The following is a 17,119-nucleotide window of genomic DNA, read 5'->3' on the forward strand; positions in this document are numbered from 1 at the left end:
ATTCCACCACTTCTCATGAAAGGCCATTCCACAGTCTAATAGATCTCAGTACTAAGAGCTATTTCTTGATATTTGGCATGAAATTAAGAAAATTAAAATTTAGGCCATGATTCCTACCTAGTTCCCCTTGTTCTACGCAAAGGAGGGGATTCTATGCCACACCTCTAAGGGGCACAGCACAGATCTTACTCCTCAGGATGTGGGGGAGCCGAGGTAGCTTTAAGCCATCTTTGTACCCTTATGATCCTGGGCTACTGTGGGGGTTAGAAAGGTCCCCGACATAATTTAGATAGCCTTGAGGACTGTCTATATTACAGCAGGACAACCTGAGGAGACTACGTACCACAGCACTGCTTGTAATTTCTCTATTGCTGCTTAATGTGGCCTCACATCTGCTCCATCTTCTAATACAAGGGTTTACAATGGGCTCCTTGGCTGTCTTCCATAGTACCTGCACTAGGGGAATACTCCTACAGCCACTAACAGAGATTTAGGGCCCCCTTTATAGTCTTCTTATATGGAAAAAAGGGGCCTGAACAAGGTTGAGAATTTCAGCGAAGACTCCATTCCTTTTATGATGTTTATGCCCTTGAATACCTACATCCAGTTATATCTTCGCTTAATTATCATTTAGCAGCAACAAGTCCCTTTCATCTTTCCTTATAGATCAATACCTTCCATCTCAATTATCTGTCTTGCTCACTTCTGAATTCTAACCAACTCATAGACCAAGTGAGAATCAGAGTCAGAAAGGTTAAAAACAAGAGAATAAAATGAGAAAACCTGGCACAACAGTCCAAAAAAGCAGAAGAAGAACAAAGAGAAATGTTACTGGACCATACCATCAAAAGTATTTCTTTTAATTTATTTGAAAAAATGAACTTCAGCTGAAAACTAAGACAACCACATTTTCTTTCCAGTGAATCTACTTTGAACTCTTAGCTGCCTGCATACATGTAATCAGAATTTTTTCCCTAGCCTCAATTCCAGTCTAGAAAGTGGTATTGTGCCAGAATGCATGATGTGTTTGATGATGAAGACAAAATAGATAAACAGAACTACATCTAGTCTAGAAAACTGTTTTCTAAAAGGCTTTTACCTCATCCACATGACTACAGAAAGCATGTTACTTTAAAATGGATTCAGCAAACAGACATTTGTAAGGTCTAGTGGGCCAAACACTAGGGCCTTGTTCCAAGAAATGAAATTTAAATTGCTTGAGATGGAAATTTTTCTAAGCACGCTGCTTCAGGCTTTTTTCCTCCAGACGCCATGTCACCTTATTAGTTTAAACGATTTACTGAGATTAATAAGAGTAATATTGAAATGTTGTTAGCATGTAATCATGGATAAAGAAAAAATGATATTTGAGTGGGGAATTTGAAAAAGAAGGACAAACTAGTAAAACAGAGTCAGCTGATCAGCAATTTGATGAATTAGTTCTAAAGTTACTAATGTTGAGGAACAATGCCAGTCACTGACCATTAAGTCAACATCCTACAGGATATGGTTAATGCAGTAACTAATGATAATGTATCACTTGATTTTAAAGGTGAATCCTTGGGAGAATATTTTAAAATAGATATTTGACAGTTCTCTGATTGCCTCCTTTAACGGAAGGAACTGACTCAAAATCATGTGAGAATATATAATTACATGAGTTTTTTATAATCAGAATCAGAAATGGAATTTAAGATAGATGCAGTAGATAAGATTTCTATTTCTAATGTTCATATGAAGCAAGATTTGGCTGTGGATAAGCTGACTAGTGATTCTTCTCCTGTCAAGGCAGATATGAAAAGTGTTTTTGGATTCCATTTAAAAAAAGACTGCATTTAATTTGTAGTAGAACACCACAGTAATGTTTCAAGGTCTACCTTTTCACTGATAGATGCAGATTTATACAATTAAAAAGCAAATGAGCAGATTGATTGGTTTATAGCCCGATAAACTGGTGATTCATGTTGAGAAGAAAAGATACCATATTACGGATAATGATGCTGCTAAAAGATTTGGTCAGCAATTAGCTGTACACAATCTATTATAGATGGATGATTATCTTTCTAGCAGATGATTTGTTCAGCAAGATGAACAAAGAACAGACTGGAAAGCAGACTCTGATACTGCCACTTAGAACACCTGGTGGTGCTTTTTTAAATTATATGAGAGTTTTTGATATACAGGTTGGAGAACTGTTTTGTTTTGTTTTCTTAAATCTCTCTTCGGTTCTTTTTGGAAATTACTGGAAAAGACATTACAACTCTAATATGAATTTTGTAAAAGAAGTTTCCAAGAGCTTCCAATTCAATTTATTAAATAGTATTTAATGGGATATATTCAAAGGAAGCCACTTTAGTGAACAAAAATTGATGCATCTATTGCTCTGTCTATGCACAGGTAGGCAGGGTGTTCATCTGTAGTCAGTGACTGGCAGTATGATTGACAGACAGTTTTCTAGAAACTCTGATCAACATGAATTAACCTTTGTGGGACAGTATCTGCTAGTTATAAAAGATGGAGAACTTTTCTTTTTTCTCATGTGGATTAAGGACAAAACTGAAAATGACCAAAAATTAGATACAAAAACCTACATTAATGCAATATTAAGGATGCATAGTTATGGCATATGCAACTCAGGAACTGACAAAAGTCCTGTTTCCACTGCAATACCATATAATTACACAGTCACAGATTATTAGCTTCATAATGTGTTTCTCAAGTATAGAAAAAATACCATACTGTATTAACTGAGAAGTAGCATGTTATCATAACTAAAGACAGAATTGCAAATGTGTGTATGGAGCAGAGTTGGGGTGTGTATTCAACTTTAACTTTTCATTTCCTGATTTGTGCGTTTAACTGCTGCATTTATATAGTTTTTTCTATCTTCAGAATATAATTTCTTAAATTAAATTGCCATGGCAGCTTTAATACCAGAAATGGTAGACCTTCAGTTTTGTACCTCACCTGAAACATGGCACCTCAACTCCATCCATGTTGGTATGTACACATGTGCTGAGGAATTGCTTCAATACTGTTTCAGAAAAAATAGTGCCAGCTTCCAAAATCACTATCACTTCATCCAGCACTTCGCCTGATGCTGCTTAGATATAAGATCTCAAAGGATCATGGAAAAACATGGTTTTGGCCATCTAAAATTTGTGTCACATAAAAAAGAATTCCCTTTTAACTATTTAAAATGTGCTCCATTTTACGGTCATCGGTGCCTTCTTGTACTTGTATTATAGGGACAGATAAATCACTAGGACATATTAATGGAGAAGAAATGCTAATAGTGGTATTTCTTCTCCCCAAGTAGGAACATGCAAGGGATTGATTAGCCTTAATGCAATGTTTCACCTCCTCTCCTCCTAGTTACTAACACACTGCTGTTATTTTGTTTCAGTTCACCACACCCCAAGGGAATGTTCACAGCCAATTTTAAGAGAAATACTGAAAAAAGTCAATGTTTCTATTTACATTAGAACTGGGAAAGCCTCTCATTCCTGATGCTCATACCTTTAAAAAAATAAGCATAAAATCTTACATTTTGGCCCTAACCTTATTTGGAAATCTTTGTAATACATATTTGTTTATTTCCTTGTTTGTAAGCCAATAATGATGAGGATAGTAATCATTAGCTGCTGCTATAAAGCTAGAAGGGCACATGCAAGAGCTCAGGGTTTTGTTTTTTTTAAAAATGAGTCACCTGACCATGTTCTTTAGTAGAGAGGAAGACAAAGAATCATCTTTAGTGAAGGCAAGTCTAATTTACAGTAGCTTTACTCAGTACAAATGTGTAGCCAAATATACCACAACAAGTAAACCTCTCTCTCCAAATATTCTGCTTGCACTCTTAAAAAAAGGTTAACACACGTACTGTACTTTTTTCTTGAGGGAAACAGATGTCAGGAACTAGGTACCTTACTGCTGCCATAAATGTCCTCTCCCTGAAACCTTTGTTTATTCCTCTTGCACAATTTCTCACTTCCTTTTCATTCTCTCTTTGACATAAAATTTTCTTTGAGTTCAGAATCTTAAGTTGAAATAACATGTTCTTGGGAAGTAAGACATGCTGTTAATAAGTATACCATTATTAGACAAGAGAGTCTATCACTAACATATGAATGGCTGTGGAGCAGAGGAGAGGCTTAAATCAGAAGGGCTAAGGGTGTTTGGAAGGCTGGATTACTGTCTAATGCCTAAAACATTTTTTAAAAGGCACAGCTTTAAACATGTTATTAAGCACAATAAACTTTTTTTCTTTAAGCGTAGCTGTTTTCCTATTTTCCAACAGCATTCAGAACTCTTTCATATTCAACTGATTTTATAGTTGACCTCCCCCCACCCAATAAAAAAAAAAAAGACAAAATCCCACAAGAGAGGCAACTAGGAATCAGCAGACATTTTTCTTTGAGGATGGGGGAGATCAGAGCATATTCTACTTAGAGAGGAAGTAACCAGTCAAAGGTTAATTTAGGAAGGAATGGGCATTTTAAGAGATTAAGAGAAAAAAGCAGGTGAGAGGCTCCAGTTTTGGACACAAAGAAGAAAGTTGAGAGGACATTAGCGAGAACTGGTAAGTGAGGTCCCATGGGAAGAAAATCTAAGGTATAAGGGAATTCAGGAGGAGTCAGTGTTTCTCAAGGAGACAATATAAAATGCACAATTGAAAACAACTAGATAGGGAAGGATAGCTCAGTGGTTTGGGCATTGGTCTGCTAAACCCAGGGTTGTGGGTTCAATCCTTGAGGGGGCCACTTAGGGATCTGGGGCAAAAAATCAGTACTTGGTCCTGTTAGTGAAGGCAGGGGGCTGGACTCAATGACCTTTCCAGGGTCCCTTCCAGCTCTATGAGATAGGTATATCTCGATATATCAAACTATCCCAGTGTAAAGGAGGGAAGTGCCTAATATCCATCAGGAGCAATTTAATGACCTGAAAATCAAAAAGCACTCTTCTGATAAGTGGAAACATGGATGATTTGCAATGGACGAGTAAAAAAAGAATACTGCAAGCATGTAAGGACAAAATTAGAAAGGCTGAGGCACAAAATGAGTTACACTTAATAAGAGGGGATTCTTTAAATACATTAGAAGCAAGAAAAAGATGAAAGAACATGGAGGCCCTCTACTTAGCAGGGAAGGAGAGCTAATAACTGATGATATGAAGAAGCTGAGGTGTTTAATGCCTATTCTGCTTCAATCTAGGGAACCTAAGGAATTAGCTGAAGCAATCTTGGAACAGGTAGCAATTATCTTCGAGAACTCAAGGAGGATGGGCGAGGTCCCAGAGGACCGGAGAAGGGTAAGTATAATTAAAAAGGGAACAAAGAGGACCTGTGGTATTATAGACCAGTCAGCCTAACTTCAATACCTGAAAAGATACTGGAACAAATTATTACACAATACATTTTTAAGCACTTAGATGATACCAGGGTTATAAGGAATAGCCAGCATGGATCTATAAAGAAAAAACCATGCCAAAGCAATCCAGTTTCCCTCTCTGACAATGTTATTGGCCTGGTGGATGGGAGAGCAGTAGACCTGATATAATGTTGTATTTAAGACATTAGAGTGGGACAGCACTGTTGAGACTGCAGCTGGAGTACTGTATCCAATTCTGGGTGCCAGACTTTGGGAAATATATGAATAAATGTAATAAGGAAATACAAAGTATGCTGGAAATGGAGATAATTGAAGAGTCAGACAGTCCTTGGGCCTCACTAGTTGTTATGGTTCCTAAGGAGGATAGGAATATAAGGTTGTGTGTTGATTACAGAAAACTTAATACTGTCACAGTACCTGATGCATATCCCATACTCAGAATTGATGGCACGTTAGATACTTTAGGCCAGGGGAAATATCTAATTACTCTAAACCTCATGAAGGGATACTAGCAAATCCCTTTAAACAGTGAAGTACAGGAAAATAATCTACTTTCATTACTGATTTGGGATTTTATGAGTTGAATGTGTTGCCTTTTGATTAATGTAGGAGCCACCTTTCAAAGGCTCTTTAATCAAGTGTTAAAGTTACAAGACTTTGCACAGGCTTATATTGACGACATTGCAATATTTAGCAATTCTTGGTCAGATCATAAAAACCACTTGGGAATAGTGCTGACAAGACTCAGAGATGCGGGTCTCACTGTAAAAGTGTCAAAATGTAAACCAGGAGGAGCCAAAAGGTCTTTTTTAGGTAGGGTAGGTGGTGGCCAAATTTCTCCTGATCCCTTGAAAGTACAAATCTATTGTTAACTGGCCTTTTCCCCAAATTAAAAAAAAAGCAAGGTAAACCTTTCATAGGCTTGGCTACCTATTACTGCTTATTTGTACATGGTTTCAGTGCCATCACACCAGTTGGTGTGTACACTATTCCCTTGAGGACAGCAGATGTGGTATTTCAGATGAGAGTGTTCAGTGGAGAAGGGGCTGGACACTACAGAGGAATGCTTCAAAGGGGCTCAGGGATTGGGGTGCACCTATTGTTAACCTGCACAGCAAAGTTAGGGCTGACAGTACCCAGAGGACAGTGCTTAGAAGGCTAACAGGCTAGTGGTGTCAGTGGTCTGATACCCAGTTAAACACAAACAAGTCTCTCACGTGCTGGAGGCATTGGGATAATAAGGTGACTCTCAGTCCTGGGTAGCTTGAGAACCATCACAGTTGGGCAAGAAGTAGTGGGCTTAATCTGCAGCAAGAGAGATTTTACGTTAGATGTTGGGAAAATCCTTTTTACTATAAAGGGTAGTTAAATTCTGGAATAGGCTTTCAGGGGAGGTTGTGGAATCCCCATAATTGGAGGTTTTTAAGAACCAATTGCACAAACACCCTCAGGGATGGTCTAGATGTACTTGGTCCTGCCTCATTGCAGAGGGCTGGAATTGATGACCTTTCAAGGTTCCCTCCAGCACTATGATTTTATGAAGAAGACTGTGAAGGTCTTTGAAAAACTCAGGAAGATTCTGTCTGAAGAGGGAGAGTAAAATGTGGCAACAAATAGATGTCAGGTACTGAGGACATGTGAGTCACTCAGATGAATCGAGAACAAAGAGTGATTCTCTTTTGTAATTAATGCTCCATGGCATTACACCAATACAATAGGACCAATTTGAGACTGGCACAATATACATTTCTAAATAAATAATTTTCCAGAATAAATTTATTTGAAAAAAATTACTTCTTATTTATATGCTTAACAAAAAGAGGCAGGTTGCAGTAAACTTAAAGTTATTTAGAATGTCTTGGCTTTTTAAAATAAGCTAATTATTTTGCACAATAAGTTTAGCAAATTTCCTAGGAAATACATCACATACAAGTATATCCTACATTGATAAGCTTGGATAATAAGGTGATGGACATGGTATAAAAACCTAGATAAACAAACTGATAGGAAGTTACTGCTTACTTCAGAAGGGATTTAGAGTTGGCTTGATTCATCTATGAGTTACGAAGAAAATACATTCATTAATTTCAGCTCAGTGCAACAAAATATTTGCCATCCCTTTCTCTTAGGGGAAAAAAATAAGACTGCAGACTAGATGGCATGATTATCAGTAGACTAGTTAGTATTCAAAACCCTATTACTATTTTTAATCTTGTGATTTTATTAATCTTGTCCTTGTTTGCATTAGAAACATTCAAAAAAAAAAAAAGGAAAGAAAATATTTTGGAATCATTAAATGAAATTATTATAGACTAATAATATTAAAAGGACCCAAGAATCAAAGATGAGGTCCTAGCAGAAAAGTATCAAAATGGCTAAAATTCAGGTACCAGCAATCTACAAAAAGGTTTTTATGATTTTAAAATTTATTACAAGATTTCAGATCTCTTATTTGCATCTAGAACTTTATTTTGAAGTTTAATTATCTCATATTACAACAATTCTTTAAATTATTCAGGAATGTTAAATATTACTATAATAGTGAATCAAATAGCACTTGTGCCACATCATCATAGCCTGGTTTCGTATTCTATCCCTCAGATTTAGCCTCACTGCAAAAAGTTGAATAAAAAAAAGCATTAAAATGACAATTCACTCTCCTACAAAATTAACAACCTTAAAATGAGATGGAGGCAAAAATCTGCAAATATAGACTAAGACAGAGTCAACATTTTCTTATATTACTTCACAAACTTATACTTCCTTTAGTATCAAAGATCTCACAGAAGTGCCTCTCTACTTGCCTGTCAAACAGAAGCTGTGCAGCTGTATATAAAATGATAATTGGAAAGATAATATTAGTGGTCTTGCTTTTAATGCAGTGTACTCATATACTGTAAGAAATAAAAACACAACTGGTTGAGTAAGGGAAATTACTGTTTCCCAAGAAAGGAAATTGCCTGAAGCACATCTGGCAAAAAGGTTTAAATGCTTAATTTTGGCAAAATATACATTTCACTCCTTTTTATAAGGTGAGTTCTGTAACGTGAATGGCTTTTTTTTTTAAAGGGGGAAATATCTAATTTTTACTTTAAATAAACTGGGCAGTATTTGCTATTTTATGTCAAACACTATATATACTTAACTAAAATGCAATCAGGAAATTGCAGACTAAGCATCACAATTTCAGTTTGGATAATACATTTTACTGTACATTCAAACAGGCCCCTCTATCTATAAAGCACCACCAAAGGGAGATGACCAAAATGAGTAACGTAACAACAAAAGTATTGAAAGGCAACTACAACTAATATGAACTATAATAAACCTTTTATTGAATTTTGTACTGAAATATACAAAACCCCATGCCAAGTTGTTCAGAATCCTCCTACTTTAATATGTATGACAAAACTTACAGTGGGATGTTCCCTGTCACTGTTGATAGGATGCAGATCAGCCTGTCATTCAGCAGTTGTGGAATAAGCCCTGCCCTCTAAGTGAGAAGCCAGACATGTTCCAACTCCTCAGAGATACCGTAACAATGCAGCATTCAGAATTTCTCCTCCTCACCAGAACTTTTGAGGACAAAAATGTATTTAAAATTTCCTTACATTTCAAACTAATTTTCCAAATTCAGCTTCTTCCCATTTCCATTCCCCCTGAGCTATGGCTAGTTTGGCTTTGCAGGAGATAATTGCTTTGGAGGCATAACTTTCCCTCCTCTGCTGGGAAAGCTGCTCCCAAATGGATGACAAGGGCAAGCCATGTTCAAAAAGATGCGCCAAATTCAACAACTTTTCCAACATAGGGTTAAAGAGCGGTTATGCTCATTTTGTTGGCAAGGTGCCTCACTTTCAGCTTCCTACACATGGTGGGAAAGGCTAAGATCCCTGCAGCAAAGTAGAGAGTAAGTTGAGACAGATGTCGAGACAGCAAAGTCCTCACTGATATACCTGAGGGGGACATTCAACTCACTTCATCACCAGACAGCATGTATCAAAGAATAAAGAAGCAGTCTCTCCCTGTGCAGGAGTACTAAACTAATCCTCCACACACAGAAGGTTAGTCACAGCAGTGCACCTAGCCACAGATCTCAGAAGAGGCTGCTGTTAAGCTATTGGCTTGCCCATTGCTTCCACATGGGTTCCAGCCAGCATTCCTGGAGAAAGATTTCTGTACTCTCCACACTACTCCCGAATGTCACTGCAACAATTAGGAGCCACACATTCAACAGAAATGCTAAATTGGTTGATCTTTCCAACATCAAACCCCTTGATTTCTTTCCTGTGGAGGTCCAAGCTATATCAAGCATTATTAGCCAGGGTCCTCTACTCCAATCTTGCTCTTGGCCCCTCTACCCTCAAACAGCCTCTCAGAGTCACACTCCTGCAGTTCCCAACACAGAAGCAGGTTCAACCCTCAAAAGCCAGGGCTCCAGTGTGATGGTTCTCAGGGTACCCATGACTGTGATTCGTCTAGTTACTTCCTTGACTTCAGTGAGAGAGATTTGCTTGTGTTTAACTGTCAGCGCCCTAACATACATCACCAGCCTGTTAGCCACCCAACCACTCTCAGTTGGGCTGTGCCAGCCCTTTCTTTGCCTTAAAAGTTAAGAAATAGGTGTAGCTCCAGTCCCTGAGCTCATATGAAGCATTCCCCTGTGGTGTCTAGCCCTTCATCCCCTGAACACTCACACAAATACCAGGTCTGCTGTCCCCAAGGGAACAGTATACACACTGGCTTGTATGATTTAACTCAGAATCAGCAGCACCTTTCCTAATATCACAGCACATATATATTTATAGTGAAAACAAGGATAAATGTATTACCAAAAGATTCATGATTCAAGATATTTTGAGTAAGAATAATAGGGGGAAAAAAGGTTACCATTTAAAACAAACTCATAGCATGTTTTCTAGAGACTAAACTTAACAGGCTAATCTCATGTCTAAAGATGTTTATCTCACCAAAGCCTTTTGCAGCATCTTCAACCAAGGCTGGTTGTGATCCCATTTTCATGAATGTAAACGCAATGCCTATTTACCTTCTAAGTGGAGGATATCTTCTTTACTTTATACTTGCATCCAAAAAGTTCAGTCTGTACTGAGACAGTATAACCCCATTGCTTGTTTTTCCTGTGTGCTCTTCCCTATTGACTCTACATGTCTCTGCTGACTTTATAATGCTTAATTTATATGCTAACAGAGAGAGAGGTGAACAAACATCTTTTGTCTGACAGAAAAGCTCTGTTGTCTCTGCCATAATACAGTCTTTAAAACTTCATTTTCAATATATATACATAACTCCTAGATAATATCTGTACATACATTTCATAACAATATTAATGACCAGTGTGATGCTGGCTTTCAGTTAAGACCTCACATGACATTCTTTGGTGAACCAGAATCCGAATATTCTTGGAACCCTCTTGCCAGCTGGCAACAAGGGGTTGCTTGATCACATCCAGTCCCTTCTCAAAAACCCAGATGAACTGAAGTGCAAATATGTTCTCAGTGACTTAGTTGACCAGTGTGTGGAGGGATGAGTGCATCATCCTTAGTAAATCAGTGCTGCCATCTCATAAGAGTTTTTCCAGATCAAGAGCTACTTTATAAATCCTCTCGGGAAAGGGTTCTTGGCCCCTCCTTGTCTGACAACTTCTCAAAGTTGCAGGCTCCTTGAGATAAAGGTGGCAGCACAGCTCTAGCAATCAAGAAGAAAACCTTTAACAGATCACACTGGTCAATGTTATCCTCCACTTCATTGTCGAACTGAAGCATGAAAACACACATAGGGTCCCACCAAAAAGTGTAAGAAAAATAAGACAAATCTTCCAAGTATTCCTCACTAAGAAAAAGGAAACTTTCAGCACTGGAGCATGAAACAGAGGCAGAACCTCATGCAAGATATTTTCCTCTTCAGTATTTTTAAACTAAGTTATCAAGGGTCGTAAGTGCTTTGGAGAATACTTTCCGGGGAGAAGCCAGTCTGACAGCATCTAAGTAAAAATGTGAAGTAAAAATCCCTTAAAAATGTAAAGGAAGATCTGCATCCAACTTAATTCAACTTTAATAATACGAATGACCCAATTAATCTAATTTTGTCTGGTTAGACATCAAGAAATTTAAAAAAAATCTAAGAGGACAAATGTGATTGTGCAGAGTCCCTGAAGGTTGCCACAAGTAGTCTCATTCTTTGAGAAAGAAACTATTGTACAAACAGAAGGATATTTTTGTTCAAAGAAACCAATAGATAGAAAAGTAGAAACTTCTCGTCAAAGAAGTTTTGTGGCTGCATCAACAAGCTTTCAGGGTATCTGTCACATTTATTAGTTTTGGTAGAGCAACACGAAGCTGGACATATAATCAATGTATTCTCTTTATTTGCCAAAAACAAATGTTTCACTACTAGATTTATTTTACAGCAAATATCCTTCACCATGTCTTTAGCTTCAGACAAACACCTCAATGAACTGGAATTCAAAGCACGGTTGCTGGCAAACAAATACTCCCCAGAAAGCAAATTTGACAAATGTTTTATATTTCATACAGCTGAAACTTAAATCAAGCACATTTTGTCCACTTTGGGGTTCTCCAGAAGTAAACTTTTTGGGTTGTCTTTAGATAAGGCAGTCATGAAAACATAAGGTGGAGTAAGAAATCTCAACCATCCAATGAGCAACAAAGCAGAGAGCCTGATTCCTACAACTGGCTTTCACAGCCTTTATACCGTTCCCATATCATAGAAAGTAAAACAATGTTAACGTGCTTTGGCAGAGAAAGATGTATAGGGAAACATGTAATGATGCTTCTTATGATATACATTGCTTGCCCTATGGCTAAATAGGGGACTTTGGTCTCCAGTGTGTATTATTTTGGAACCTTCTTTAGCACAACATTCACATAAAATTAAAAGCAATATTTAAGAAGAGGAGTCCAGTCTCTGTGTCCAGATCCAGGGAATTATAGGGCAATTTCTCCTCAAGAACCGGGTCCCTAGCATTATGGTTTCCAGAGCATATTTTCTACAGCAGACAATTTATTTTTCCAAGATTTTATTGGAATCAAACTCCTTCCTGGTCTTTCTTAGCTGTTTAGTAGTCTCATGCTTTTTGAAGTTAGCTGATCACAGAGTAATCCCTCTCCTCCCCATGTGCAGCCCTGCACTATTAAATATTTCTTCACCTTCCACCACCACTATTGACCACAACCAGAGGTGTGATATTAGGCCAGTATGATCTAATATAGCGAATCCTATACTTCCAAGTCATTTATTGACGAATTCCTACTGCTACTCTGCTTGAAACATTATCCCCTTTTGGCCAGCTTGCTGACTTTTGATTTCTGAATATTTTTAAAATGAACATCATTTAAAATAGCCAGTTAATATTCATGACTAACATTTAAAAAACTGTTTATAAGCTTTGCTATTCACTTTTTACATGATTTACATAAATCATTCTATTGTAATTACAGTATAATTTATTTATGCACAATATGTTCAGTTGAAGGTTCAATTCTTAAAAAAGAGCATTATTTATTTCTGAAAGGGTAAGCTGAAGTCTACTTTTGTATTAGAAAAGTGTCTTCCTCCTTATTTATACAAACTATTAAACATAAGCCAAGCAGTGCTTGGCTGAGACACATTTCAAAAGAATTTTTCTTTAAGAGGAACAAACAAACAAAGGAAATCGTGTGTGACTATTTTTAAATGATCACAACAAAAAATTTACAAGCTCGCACTGAAAACATAGTTGGAGGCTATAAGAACTGATGTCTAGGAAATTCTTAATTGGAGTTGTGCTTAGGAAATTCACAGGGGTCCTGTAATTGATTGGTTTTTCAAGAGATTTAGTGCAGCATTCCATACAGCATTCAGCAGTGTGCTCTGATCTTTCTGCTGCCTTGCAAGTGAACCCCCCCTACAGGAAGATAACGGATAAGCCAGGAGGGAGGAGCAGTTTAGTTACACATGTCTGGCTACTCTTATCAACTTATCATATAAGGAAAGGAAAGTGATTGATTCAGATACCGAAGCTGTAAAATCTTGCCAAAAGACAAGCAGAAGAAAACATTAAAGCTTATTTTAAAAACGAACACAGAACTTGCAGCTGAGACAGGACAGTTTCTCTATTTGCATCTGACAGTTTAGGGCACAGCCGGAGAGAAGACAGCACTTTTTTACCAAGTTTGCAACGGGAAAGTAAAAAAAAAAAAAAAAAGCCCTCATTCAGAGTACTTTACACATGACAGTAAAGCACTGAATTTCAGGGCAGGTCAATTAGATAATCTGGACTTTTGTTAAGAATACTGAAAATAAAATACTTCAGTATTTTAGATTTGCTGGGTTATCATAGCAATTAAAATGTGGCTGGCTGTTTACTTTATTTTGAGCTGTAATCTTGTTTTAGCTTCAGGGTATAGCTCCTTTCGTAAAAGCATGGAGACTATCGGCAAGAAGCAGTATCAGGTTCAGCATGGGTCATGCAGCTATACCTTTCTATTGCCTGAGATGGACAACTGCCGCTCTTCTTCTAGCTCTTATGTGTCTAATGCAGTGCAGAGGGATGCACCACTAGATTATGATGATTCAGTACAAAGACTGCAACTACTTGAAAACATCATGGAAAACAACACTCAGTGGCTAATGAAGGTAAGACAATATCATTTCTATTCTAAATACAGGGTATGGCTTACAGGAATATGTTTATATACTTTTACTAATGCTTCTTTTTCCACTTCCGTAAGTCTCTAATTTCACAAACTTGTCACCAAACTATGTATTTCCTAGGCTAAGTTTGCAAATGAAGAGGTAAGCCAGGGATCATTATACAAGTAGAAGGGGAGCCAGAGCTGCATTATTCTGCAGAACACATATGCTGTTTAGCTTGCAAGCAACTCAAATTTAATGACAACAGTTACTAGCAGTTATATATACTGGCTTCAGGCATATATGTGAAAAGTCATACATGAAACAGTGACAGTAATAGGAAAAACTTGATCAGCTATTTACAAATAACTGACAGTGGCTAGCTTATCTCTATTTAAAAGTGCCTACAGTTTATTTACATGGAATCATTTTCAGCACATTGTACAGAGATTTAAGTATGAGACTCAAGATTAGCAAGAATTCTGTGTCTAAATCTACAAATGCTACTTTGAATATCTCCAGGGACTGATTTGTAGTGAAATTAACCTAGGGAAATGACAATTTCAAGAAAGCTCCGCTAACTAAAGTCCTTTGAATCCTGCAACTCTTCCACTCAAATACAGAGTTTACAAAGGAAAAAGCAGAAACAAAATGTTGTTTCTACTAGTAAAGAAAGTATCTCTCTGTCCTCATAATTCCTACAAAACAACCTGTTATAATTGAGGGAATACATGTGTGTGCGTGCACACACAGATGCACATGTACACACATACAAGGCAATATTTATATATTTCTACATGAATAACGGAAAGGCAATTAAATAATTCACTGATAAACGTTATTAATGTTGAGGATACAAATTACATTCAATTCCACACAAACAAGTTACATTTTTACAGAAACTAATTCAGAGATTCCCAAAATATTAAAAACAGTATGTTAAATTTTGACTTTAGCTTGAGTTACACCAGCAGCTGTGACATTTTAATCTTAGTGCAGGAAGAATAGTTAGTTGCACAGTATAGCTCTAATCCTGAATCTATTTCACACAATTATGCCTATATTCTAAGCAAAAAGTATTATGATGCTTTAACATAATCACCATAATATAATGCTGCAAATACTTCTCTTCATATGCTTCAATGACAGCATAAAAATGGTTCTGAATTGTAAACAAAAGTAGAAAGTAGCTCATTACTAGTCCAGTATGTTAGTGACTTTTTTAAATATAAACAAACTTTTTTCTTTATTTTAACCTTTGTAATGAATTATCATTATAAAATATTATTTTCTCATTAGGATTCACTTCCTCCCAGCAGGTACACAGATACACAGTATGATGTATCCTGTGAAACCAGCTAAGTGTATTTGCACGTGTAAAACATAACAGCCATATTTTCAAGATATAAAGCAATGTGTACTTTCATATATGAAAGTTGGCCTTGGACTCTGTCGATAATTTGGAAACTTGGATGATTCTATGAAGGCCTCTAAATCACAAACTTTCTTCTAGGGGCTTAAGGTGCTTAATATTTTAGGCATCCCAGTTTGCAAATTACATCTTAAATATATAGCCATTAACTACTTTTTTTCTTTAACTTCCTATTTCATAAGAAAAAAATATTTCCCTCCGTACATTCATATTTATTAATTTAGCAATATTTCCCATTGCAGTGTTAAAGAACAAAAGTAACAGATGTGCAATGCAAGATGAAAATATACAAAGTAAAACAGTCTAATCTATTCAGTTGATAAGCCATTTCATAAAATAAATATTAAAAGCGCACAGAAGAATTCTGTGCTAAATGCCAGTTATTAATATTGTATTTGCTTAATTAAGCGACATCAGGTAAAGCAAAAACCTGTAAGATAATTCCACCACTCTTAGTCAAACTACTCTTTTTCCTGTCAATCTCTGGGAAATCCTTTTAAAAAAGAATAGATAAGCAAATCCAACACTGAGAATTCAAAAGGTAGGTTTTTGTTTGTTTGTTTTTAAAGAGGATAAATTGAAGTATTTCTTTGAGTTCTGCAAATGTTTCCATAGTAGCACAGTGCTGATTTAAAACTGTTTCTTTCTTCATTTAGCAGCTAAACATCCTGTAGAATGACTTACTGTTTACCTTTTCATTGCTTTAACACCTGCTCTTTATGTTTTCTGTTATATCTACAAAGAGCACCTCAGAAAATCAACTTCTGGTGAGACTCACTTTGCTAGTCCCACCTGGTCTAAGGGGATGTGAAAAGCAAACAGTAAGCTTTAAAGTGCTTAACCTAACTTACTTGCTGTTTTTTCATTCTATCACAAACCATACTACATGCTACTTCATTAATATTTCAGATTATTAATGAAAACTCTTTAATGATCAATTAGTATTTTAAATCCTATCAAAAGTTTAATAGAACACAGACAGAAAATTGTATCAAATTCACTACAATTTCTTCTTCCTTAGCAATTACATTGAACTTGAGAAAGATATTAAGTCTTTTGTTCTTCTACAAAATTATTTATTCAGGAAAGCATAGTTGAGACATGGCATCTTTTTATTTCTGAAGTGAAATTAAAATGATCTAAAATTGTTTCACAAGCTTCTAACGTAAATTAACTTTACAGGCTTTGTTCCAAGTGTATTGCACATCCTAAAACAATTTCACATTTCCCCCTTTAATCTATTAACCAAAGGAAATGTTATGTTTCTGAATGAACACTGGACTGTATGAATGGAACAGCCTGGGAAACGTACACTGTATCTGGTTAACAGACAAACACAATGGGAAGACAATGAGTTGCACAGGACTGTTTATGCTTTTGTGTAAATAAGAGGAGAATTTGGCCTATAATTGCTACACATTGTGTCTTATTTCGTGGTACCATATTCTTTGCTGAGAACCATGTTAATAACTGATGTTATCACTGTAAATACAGTACCTAAACCATTTAAAGTGATTTATAAACATATACACCTTTCTGATAACTGATAGAAATTAAATTAGAAGGAAACTGTGAATAAGGAATCAGATACCATCAAGCATCTAGCAATAGCCAAAAACTGATGCTACAGTGGAAGGCAAAAAAGCCATAA

General features: G+C 36.5%; 2 protein-coding genes across 19 annotated transcripts in view; one reads left to right on the forward strand and one right to left on the reverse strand.

Annotated features, from left to right (window-relative positions):
• Positions 1-17,119, reverse strand: part of MCPH1 (microcephalin 1) — a 220,104-nt gene that overhangs the window by 45,536 nt on the left and 157,449 nt on the right. The window contains exon 13 of one of the 16 annotated variants that reach the window (XM_039531741.1): positions 7,963-7,999. The exons of 14 other annotated variants lie outside the window; for them this stretch is intronic. In XM_039531741.1, the coding sequence (XP_039387675.1) occupies positions 7,978-7,999 (22 nt within the window). In that variant the 3' untranslated portion in view covers positions 7,963-7,977. Of the gene's footprint in view, positions 1-7,962; positions 8,000-17,119 lie in introns of those variants that run through there. One more of the 16 variants, XM_039531750.1, reaches the window with a different exon arrangement.
• Positions 5,287-17,119, forward strand: part of ANGPT2 (angiopoietin 2) — an 81,059-nt gene continuing 69,226 nt past the window's right edge. For 2 of the 3 annotated variants that reach the window (XM_039531754.1, XM_039531755.1), the window contains exon 1: positions 13,371-14,039. In XM_039531754.1, coding sequence (XP_039387688.1) covers positions 13,752-14,039 — 288 coding nt within the window. In that variant the 5' untranslated portion in view covers positions 13,371-13,751. Of the gene's footprint in view, positions 5,308-13,370; positions 14,040-17,119 lie in introns of those variants that run through there. The other variant, XM_039531756.1, reaches the window with a different exon arrangement.

Source organism: Mauremys reevesii, linkage group 3 (genome assembly GCF_016161935.1).
Source record: "Mauremys reevesii isolate NIE-2019 linkage group 3, ASM1616193v1, whole genome shotgun sequence".
NCBI classification, from domain to species: domain Eukaryota; kingdom Metazoa; phylum Chordata; order Testudines; family Geoemydidae; genus Mauremys; species Mauremys reevesii.